We start from the raw sequence: 11,016 nt of genomic DNA, 5'->3' as shown, positions 1-11,016 counted from the left end.
CACACACACACACACACACACACACACACACACACACACACACACACCCCCAATCTATCGGCCACTGCTGGTCAAAGAGAAAGAATTATATAATATTACCCAGGTACTGAAAAAATAATGGAAAAAAGTTTTGAGATAACTGTCATCAATTATTTGAAGATCTCTCACAGGGAACACAGATAGACATGTTCTGTTTGGTCCCAGACAGTAGAACTAGGTGCAAGAAGGTGAAAAGCACAGAGGCAAATTTAGGCTGATGTCAGAATAAAACTTCTAACAATCAGATCTACTTAAAAGAGAAACTGGCTACTGTGGGAGAGTAGAGGTTTCTTCCCCTGTCCCCATGTGCGTGCGCAGCGCAGACACACACGAATCTGAATAATGATATATATAGAAAGTATGTTGTTGTGGGGCAGCTGGGTGGCCCACTGGGTGCAGAACTGGATCTGGAGTCAGGAAGACTTGAGTTAAAATCTGCCCTGAGATACTTAATAGCTGCAGAACTGTGAATAACTCACTTAACCCTCTGGTTGCCTTAGTTTCCTCATCTGTAAAATGGGACAATAACAGCACCTACCTCTCAGAACTGTGAGAGGAAAAGAAGATAGGATTTTTAAAGCACTATATAAACACTAGCTATTATTATTAATGAAGGTTCTTTTTCTACCTTGGGTTTGACTAGATTAGTGGCTAAAATACCTTCCAACTTAGAAATTCTGTAATTTTGAAATTACAAAAGAACAGGAGCATGATGAAGTACAAAGATCAGTTTAACATAAATCCCAATTTAAATACTTGAGCTTTCAGTAATGCTCTAACTTCAATTAACCTCACTTTTTGATAGGGTCAAAAGCCTGAGATGCAAGCAATGCCTTAACACCTACTTATTTGAATAGATATGGTTATATTTGTATGGATATGATTTACCTACATTTTAGTATAAGTTTTAACAGAATCTCTTATGCTTTCCTTATGGACAAGACAGGCTAAGCCTGGGAAATGTGTGCCACCAGGAAGTATGAAAAGTTTGTCAACTGGGTTAGGAGAATATTTGGTAAAGAATTATAGAAATATTCCAAAAGGAATAATGCTAGTGAATGTGGACTGGAAAGAACTGCTAAGAGAGGAGGAGACAGAGTCAGGTGGAAAAGTGTAAAGAATCTGTTATACAGCATCTAAAAAAAAAAAAAAAAAAAAGGAAAGATCCAAGAAAAACTTCTACTGACAAGAATCAAATGAATGGGGTTTGGATGAGAAACCCTTTTCATATTGAGCTGGAAAAAAAAAAAATCAATGACAACAACCCAGTGAAAGATGAGCTGATTGGTTTCCACAGCAATTAGAAACTATGAATTGATTTCCAATCAATGAAGCAACATAATTTGGGACGTATCCTTTAAGAACCATGCTTACAAAATGTGATCACAAGTGCTTACAAGAACTCATCTCTGTGAATCAGGCTCCTTTAGTCCTACTCTCCAGCAAATCCAAAGAAATAAGCTGAAGGCTGAACATACTATGCAGACATCTCTTTCAGTAACTATACTGAGAAAAAATATTGTTGGTTGACAATAAGAATCTTAACTTTATTATACTAAAAATGTTATGCACAAGATAAATTTTGCTTTATAAAATTAGTTTCTTCTGACGTGCATAGGCATGATGAACTTCAGAATTTTTCATTCATATTAAACGGGATACAAGAAGGTTTATTCGAAGTCAAGGGATATTCTCCCCAAAGGGTAAGTTTAAAATCCCAGGGCTGGACAATCATAATGGTTAAATTTCAAAGTAACTGAAAGATCAGACAACAAAAACAGTCATCAATAGTTGGGAAACCTTTGGCAGGAGACACCTAGGGAATCTATGCTTGGTCCTGTGCTGCTCAGCACTTTTTATCAATGACTTGACTAAAGTATAGATGGCACAGGCATCAAGCTCTTACATATATCCCACAGCAGCTCTTCTTCTAAACCTATAACTCAAACGCCGACCTCAGCAGAGGACTGGATCTGCTTAACTGGAAACAAAACAAAACAAAAAAAGACGCAAAAAACGGAGGCAACACATTGTAAGTTCCTTCTTCACTATTCAAACACCTCTCGATCATCTCTCATTCTCTCAGACCTTGTTCCTCATTCTGAAGTGATCCATCATGCCACCTCCTACTGGTAGTACTCTGAACGCCATTCCTCCAAATCTCTTCCCAAAGTACCCCCTTAATCCTTCTCCCTCCATTGTCTTTCATGATATTACTTTCTCTGGGGACTCCACTTACCTATTTGGTTTTTCCTCTAGCTCAAGTACACTAAACATGGGTGACTCTCAAGGCTCTACCCTGCACACTCTCTTCTCTTTTCACAACATTCTATATAATTTGGTGATCTCATCAGATCTCACAGATTCAATTAACCTCTCTATGAAAATGGCACCCAGATATATATAAATATAGATATGGATAGATAGATAGATAGAGACAGAGAACCCCCTAGTCTTTTCTGAGCTAGGTATTTTAAACTTAACATGTCAAAACCAGAATTTAACTCTCAAACTCTACCTTCTTCCAAGCTGCTTTATTACTATTTAGGGCACCAACACACACTCAAGTACCCAGGCTTGCAATCTTGGTGCCAACTCACAAATTTCCAGTCCATTGACAAATCTTGTCATTTCTGCCTTCTCAACATCTCTTGAACACACTGCCTTATTCCCACAGCCACAACCCAAGTGCAGGCTCTCATTGTCTCTCACTCGGTCGGCTACAATAAACTCCCGATGGATCTCCTTGCCTGCACTCTCTCCTCGATCAATCCAGCCTTCACAGTGCAGGTCTGACCCTGGGTCACAAGCCCAGGAAATAACCTCTAATGGCTCCTTGTCCCATCTAGGTTCTGTTTGGCATGTAAAATGCCTGATAGCCTTTTACGGTCCTGCAGCCCTTTGTATATGCCCTGGAGTCCCTCACCATTGTCATTTGGTCTGCTTATATAACAAGGGACCAAATAATTATCAGGTATTTTAGATGCCAAACAGAACCTAGATGGGACAAGGAGTTATGGCAAAGTTCCCCCTTTACCTGTAAAGTTAATGTGATCTTTAGTTACATGGAAAGATATAGTATCAAGGGAAAAAGAAAGCAATGGTCACAATGTACAGCGTGATGGTCAGGTTATATCCAGAATATAGTGGTCAATTCGAGGTAAAACATATTAAGAAGGATTTTGATAAGCTGAAGAATATTCAGAGAATGGTTACATCAAAATAATTAATAGTTTCATGCCAAATGATGATATTCAGCTGAAAGAACTGGGTTCATTTATTCTGGAGAACAGAAGGCTGGGGAATACAAATGGAGCAGGGGTAGGGGAATAGGAGCATCATCCTCAAATATGTGAAGGGATGTCATGTGGAAGGAAAAATTAGACTTTTTCTTCGAAGCCACAGGAGGAAAACCAGGATAGGCATCGCAAAGAGACAGATCTCCTTGATAGTCCTGCAGTGAAAGGGAGTCTTGTTCATGTATGGGTATGCACTGCTTAGTCTTGGGGGTCCCTTCCAACACAAATTCTCTGAGTGTGAGGGAAATGATCTAGGTTTAGGTAGATATATGGGGTGTTTGCTAAAATTTCATTTAAATAGGGTACAATATACTAAATGTCCCACTAAAAATTTCCAATGTATTTCTTTAATTCCTCCATCTAGATTCACTATACATCTATGTAAATATCTTTTCCCATGCTAATATTTTCTGTATTTTCATCAAAATATTCCCAAGCTATAGCCATCACTTAGCTTAACTTTTCTGCCCAGTCCTTCCACTGTTTCTTACTATTACCAAGGGCCTCTTCATCCTCCATCTCTTAAAGAATCTAAGCTGCTAGGTTGGGAATTTTGTTTTTTTATCATTTATCTCCAGTAACTGCCTTTTATAAGGGAGACATTTAATAAATGTTTGCTAAATTCCCTTTCAGAATGATCATTTCTCAGCACTAACTGGTATTACCCCCAAGGAGATGATACATCCATTGCCAACTTTTCTAATAAACTCACACAGCAAAAAAAAGAGAAGTCAGCACACTCTTCGCTTCTGAAGGCCACTTTCAGACCTTCCTTCTGCTATTCTCTCAGTAATTTATCCTACTCAAAAGTTTACAGCATCTACTCACCTACCATTCTCCATGACATCAGAACATAACTCAGAGGCTACTCTCAACCCCAAACTCCATCATCTTTGGTGATGTCAATATTTACATCAATGACCTTTTTAACATATTTGCCTTCCAGTCCAGTCTCCACAACTCACATCACCTCTATTTCTATTTCTTTTTTTGTGAGATCTCCAGTCCTTCAATTTCATCTTTCTTCCTCCTCAATGACTCCTATTAGGGCTTCACTTTTCTACCGTTGGTCTTGATCTGATAGTGAGCCCGTAGATTTAACAAGGCACTTCAGTGTAGTCCCCATGGTTTGAATAAAGCACAACCCTTCCCCTATGAATTCCCATTCCCCTTCTCTATTCTTAGTACCAAACTACTCAGTGCTACTGGAGGAAGTCAAGGAAATAAGCTAATTGTTTCCACTCATGACCCTGTACGAGCATGTCCCTGTTTTTATTGCCTTATATTTAAATAGTACTTAGGAATTTACAAAAATGTTATACATATATTCTATCATGTAATACTTTCTATCATGTAATACTCACACTACCACAGTGAGAAATATAGTGTGAATACTAACTTGCAGATGAGATTCAGAGAAATTATGACATGTGCTATAGTAAAACAACTTTGGGTGGAAGGGTTGGAATACGAACCTAAGTGTTCCAAGTCTACAGCTTCTTCCATTGTATGATATTGTCTCACTTTTCTTTTTTGGGGAGGCAATGTGAGAGAGGACAGAGATGGGAAAGTGAGGCCTGAATCCTTGTCCCAGCTTTGCTGATAACCTGGCACATATAAATAACTTCACTGCTCAGATCATCAACTTCCTCACTTCTAAAATTAGGAAGTTTGATAAGCTGAGCTAACCCTACCTTTAAATGATCCTTATAACAATCTTTCAAAGAAGCATGGCACAGTGAAAAGAAAAAATACTATTAGGTTAGTACGTTTCAAAAAGGCCAAAAAAATTTGTTGCAGGACTTTCAAGAAAGTCCTGAAATATCTGAAATAAGTAGAGTCAAGTGTAATGACTTCTAATTGGTATCTTTTGATTTTTAGCACATCCAACAAGATAAAAAAGACCAATGCAAAATGTGATTAAAATATAACTTTAGTAGCCTGATGATAATAAAGCATGTTTCTCCTTTCTTCGCAGAGGAACAGACGAGAGCTACAGAAGGAGCCATATATCTCAATACACAGTCAATGTTTATATGTTTTCCTTAAATACAGTTTGTTACAAGTGAAAGGTGTCTAGAGGAAGGAGATGGGAAAGTAATGGCCAAAAAAGAAGATAAGAAAGAACAAAAATCAATGAAAGACTAAACAAATACACAAAAGAGAGTACAACAGAAAGTTGGAAGGGAAAACAAATAAACAGGACACTTTTGACACCATGGTGTTAAATTTAATATACGTTAAGTTCCTAGTTTCATACATAATCTCCTTTTTATGATCTCTGTATATTAAAATGTTAATGCTTGCTAAGTTTATTGAAAAAAAAAAGAGATAAAACTTAAAAACACCTTAAGTGCAATCAATTTAAAAAAATGAAAAACTAACAAAAGTTCTACCTAAAAGAGAACAGGGTGGGAGGGGAGGATGGGGGTGAGGCGGGATGCAGTTTAGGGGGCAAAAGACTTAGTCAAACAGAGTGGTTTGCTTTCTTTAAAATAAAATACATTAATTTTTAAATATTATTAGATATATAGTAGGCAAAAAGCACGCCAATGAGGCAATTCGGCAGGATTAGGAAAAAGATTCTCTTATTTCCCATACCATTCTACTACACTGACTTTTTATATCATTAAAGTTGTTAAATCTTTCCCAAAAAGACTGAGCACTGGGCAACACTAGGGTTGCAAAGACAGACCAAGCACAGAGCAAACAAACACACACACACACACTCTCACACGTGCATATTTTACTTCTCAATAGCTTTGCAGAGGAAAGCCTCTCACTCCATGTAAATCACATTAAAATTACATAAATTCAGCCCAGAATAAGTGATTCCTACACCAATCCTTGAGATTTATAGGAATACTGGGCCCCAGGCTATTAATTAATTAAAAATTCAACCAACTTAAATCTGCATAGCGTTAACTTTAAGATTTTCCAAGCCTATAAACAAGGATAATCTCATCTGATGTTCAGAAAACCCATGAAGTACATTGGAAAGGTATGTTCACAGAAGTATAGTTAGGGATCACAAGGTCACATCAGAATCTAACATCCCATCTCTAATCTTCCTGCAATTTCAGGATAAACTACCTACTCCAAAGATTCTAGGCCAGTTCAGAATGAGAAAACCTTTACTTTACTCTACAATCAACACACAGTCTCTCCCTCTTCTAATCCAAGAAAGAAATTCTCCTTTTTCTATTGGGGTTGATTTTAAGAGACTTACAGTGTTGAGTGCATTGAGTGTGGTGTCATCCCGAGAAGCAGCGACACAGCCATCCTCAGTGGAACCTCCATCACACATTCCTGCAAAAGCCGCCATGCTCCTTCATAGGAAAAAATGGGGAGGGGGGGGAAAAGCAGAGGTCTTTAACCCTTTGATTACCAGACTACATTTTCATCTGTAACCAGGCTTCAACTAGATATCATTCCCATGACAAACTAGAGTTCTCAGGGGTTTCTGACTCTTTTGGGGATACCAATTTGAGGGTAAGAGTCACTCATTCTGATATAATACCCAGGTAATCTTTCCACCATACAAAGTTAATTTCATTGTGGGGTATCTATGCTTTCTCTTCCTAGGGTCCCACTAATACTAAAGATTCATCATTTTAGCTAGGATTCCGTTGGTTGGTTAAAGATATTTCTATAGTTGTCATTCTATGAGGTCAAATATTCTCTGATCCACTGTTCCTTGACTATTGAAGGCTATTCTCCTATATACTGAAATAGGTCCTAGAATCTTAGCAGTCTTCTTACGCCTTACTCTCCCAATAGGTACTCTTCAATCCAATAACACTGGTTTCCTGGCTGTTCCCCAAAAAAAGACACTCTGGGCATTTTCTCTGGCTGTCTCCCATGCCTGGAATGCCCATTTCTACCTACTATCTACTGTCAAATCCCAACTAAAATATCCTCTTTTTGTGGAACCCTTCCTCAACCCCTCTTAATTTTAGTGCCCTCTCTGTCCTATTTATCCAGTATATAAGCGTGCTTTGTATATATTTGAATGTTGTGTCCCCAAATCAATTATAAGCTCCCTGAGGGCAGGGACTGTCTTTTGCCTCTCTCTGTATCTCCAGGACTTAGCGCAATGTCTTCCACATAGTAATAGCTTACTGACTGACTAACCAGTTATGGTCAACTCGTTCTTTTTTTGGATAGGTCACATGGTTGGAAAGATTTTTCTCCCAACAAGTTTCAACTGACCTTTCAGCAACCATTACCCAATGCTTCTAGTTTTGAGCTCTGGAAACAAATAAAGGAAGTCTGACCCGGGGCCACAAGACAGCTCTCATGACCTCCATGAAGCTTATGTTTTTCAAACCTCCCTAGTTCTTGAGAGACACTCATATAGCAAGGAATAATCTTCAGTACATTTCTCCTTCTTTGGAATTGCACTGCCCCAGATAATAACACAACATTTTCACCTGGTCTCACCAGAGCAGAGCAGGGCTATCCTATCCCAAGGGCTAAATATAATGCCTCTCAAGGCAATCAATAATTGTATTTTGCTTTTTGCTTCTTTGTTTAGGTTTTTTTTTTTTTTGGTTTATTTGTTTGTTTCCATGTTGCACAGCTGATTCAAACTGAGCTTGTATATCATTAAAATTCTAGGAGCTTTTTAGATAAATTTTTGGATGCCCAAAGTACTTGAATCATATGCCCCAGTTAATAGCACAACATTCTACCCCAGGCCTCACCAGAGCAGGGCATAGCAGGACTACCCTATCCCAAGTCCCACATATAATACCTTTTAAGGCAACACACAACTGCAATTTTTTATTTGTTTTTTGAGGGTTTCCATGTTACATAGTTGATTCAAACTGAGCTTGCACGTCACTATAATTTCAGGGCCTCTTAGATAAATTTTTATCTGGCTATATTACCCCTATTTCATACTTCTGACAATTATTTTAACACAAATCTAAAATTTTATACTCCTCACTGTTAAAATTTCTCCTTTTTGGATTCTGCCCAACTATTCTACCCTTACAGCTCTTTTCAGATACTGTGTCATCCAGCGTGGCAGTTATCCCTCCATCCTAGCTTATTGTCACCTTCAACTTTGATAATTATACTCTCTATTCCTTTAGATAAAATCTCAATAGGACCAAGAATACATTTCTGACTCATTTCACTAGAAGTTAATTAACATCGGTCAAACTTTCCCACTAGGTGAAAGACAATAAAAATTCACATTTACAAAGGACCCTGATGGTTTCCAAAGCACTTTACAAGATAGAACTTCTTCCTCATTTCCCAGCTCCCAACGAGGCCTCTACACTACTCCTCCTTCTCTTCATCCTTCTAGATACTCTGAAATATTGCCCTTTTCCCATTAGAACACAAGGTCCTTGAGGGTAAGGACTAACCTGGTATCCTTAATGGATAGTACTAACAAATAAGTAAACAATAATTCTCCTCCTCCCCTTCTTTTCTCCCTCTCTGATTCCACTTCCAACTCCCACTACACTCATATTTACAGAAGAGAAAATAGGATCAACAAGGTGAAGCACCTTACCAGGTCTCACCGCTAACCTAATCATAACCCTAACCTTCTATCCAAGTTCCTTCAGGACAAAGATTGGATCATATTTTATCATTGTATCCCTGTGGCCTAGAAGACTGCCCTGGATGTATGAAGTGCTTATATAATACAAAAATAAATGCTTATTGAATTGAATACATTACATAGGTAGTTTAACACAGTAAAGTAAATTCATTTATTTAAAATTTTTATTTAAAGACACTGACATTCTACCTACCTCTGGCCCAAATAAAAGAGGAAAACCAAGTAAAAAAGAATGGCTTCTCTAGAGCACCAAATTAACACTTGGAAAATGTTTAACAAAAATAAATAAAAATGTACTACATGTACTTAGGAGTTACATACTGTTGGCATACATAATGCTCATTTGTGGTTTTCTAAGTCAATACGTGGCCTGCAGAGTCAATATGTCAATAAGTCATTATGTGGCCCTAACTGCTTTAGCACGTTTATCTAGCAAACATAGGCATGTTCACTTTGTAATTTATGTTCACTTTTGCATTCTACCATGTAAAGTTGTGCTTGCCACACAATCCTGTCTGGTTCTGTATATAGCTCATGCATTAAAATGGCAAAGGGACATATAACAGAGGTTTGGGTATGCTGCAATTCACCAACCAGATTTCTTCAAGTCAACTGAAATCATCTTTTATTTTTTTCTGAATGATCATCCCATAAGGTAGCAAAACATATAAAAGAATGATGGACTTTTAAAGAAATTAAAATAATTTTTAAATATCATTCTCTTTGTATATTCATATGTTGACTACTAATTTTATAAAACATGTTATAATGTCTACCTATAACAAAAATTTTGCTTAATCTATATTTTATTATCACATATGATTTAATATAAATAACAAACTGGAAAGGGATCATGATGTCGTAGATAAAAAGCAAGTCAGAGTCAGAAATATCTGCATTCAAGTTCTTCCTCTTACACACACAGGTTACACATCCTTGGCCAACTCACTTAACCTTTCTGTTTCCCAAATAACTCTCTAAAATGGTAAGTTGCAGGGCAAATATAGGTTGCTTATACCATGGAAATTACAGGTCCAACAAAAGGAATTATTATAATGAAAATGAAATAATAAAATTTTTATGGCTCAAAACGGCCTTAGGCATCAAGTAAAATGCCCTCATTTTTAAAATAAAGAAACTTAGAACCAAAAGGGAAAACAGATTGTCCAAAGTCACCCAAGTAGTAAAGGTAGCTCCAGTATACATCCTGAGCCACATATCAAGGGTATAGTGCTTTGATCACACCATAGTTGATATTATAGGAAGGTATAAAAAAGGTACTAATTTCCTGGCTCTCAAAAGAATGTTAATGTGATAGAGTAGAAATAGGTTTAAACTTCTGATCTATACAGAGAATTTCCCACAGGTATTCATAGGATCATAGATTAAGAGCAAGGAAAGATCTTCACAATCAACTATTCCAGCTCTCTCATTTATACACAAGGAAGCTAGAACCCAAAAGGAAATGAAGGAAAAGGAAAAGAACACAAGAACTAAGGGACAGAACAGAGATTAGAACCCATTACTTCTGACTCCAAATATTCCTACAAGCTGATTCTGTGAGCTGATGAGTTACACACTGCAGATAATGATAAAATGCTCTCCAGACAAAGCACTATCTTATTAAGCCTTAATATATGATCACATCTTGCAGAGGTAACTATTTACCGCTGAGATTCCAAGGGAGGTTTAAATGGTGAAGCAAATGCTTCAACGATCCCAGAAGGTGAGCCCGAAGGTTAAGAATATTACCATCTGTAGCTCTATTTTAGAATTTCCCTTTGGAAAGAAAATTTTAGGATAAGATTGCAAAAAAGAAGCACAACACTGAGAATTCACTCAGAAAAATGCAGAAGTGGATCCAAATTCATTTCAACTTTTAGACAACAGAATATTTCGGGCTAGTCTAGAAGATGAGGTCCAGAATGGGGGCTACATGGAAAACTTTGTTATAGACAATCTCTAGGATATCAGAAACATTCTAAGTGTTTCTTATAGGAGTTCGATTTTTAGCCAGTTAAGAGTTGGACTAAATGGCCTCTGAGAAAACTTCCAAATCTGAAATTCTCTGATGGAATCTGCCAAACCCTCCCTCTAAAA

The 11,016-nt window shown here is 37.4% G+C and overlaps 1 protein-coding gene across 6 annotated transcripts in view; it reads right to left on the bottom strand.

Moving 5' to 3' along the window:
• Positions 1-11,016, bottom strand: part of RERE (arginine-glutamic acid dipeptide repeats) — a 591,972-nt gene that overhangs the window by 178,114 nt on the left and 402,842 nt on the right. For all 6 annotated transcript variants that reach the window (XM_027843796.1, XM_027843797.1, XM_027843799.1 and 3 more), the window contains one exon: positions 6,568-6,667. In XM_027843796.1, the coding sequence (XP_027699597.1) occupies positions 6,568-6,667 (100 nt within the window). The remainder of the gene's footprint in view (positions 1-6,567; positions 6,668-11,016) is intronic.

The sequence above is a fragment of the Vombatus ursinus genome, unplaced genomic scaffold (assembly GCF_900497805.2).
Source record: "Vombatus ursinus unplaced genomic scaffold, bare-nosed wombat genome assembly UNPS02014932.1, whole genome shotgun sequence".
In the NCBI taxonomy this organism is placed as follows: Eukaryota; Metazoa; Chordata; class Mammalia; order Diprotodontia; family Vombatidae; genus Vombatus; species Vombatus ursinus.
The sequence above is the reverse complement of the archived record's forward strand: the minus strand, read 5'-3'. Positions and strand labels throughout refer to the sequence as shown.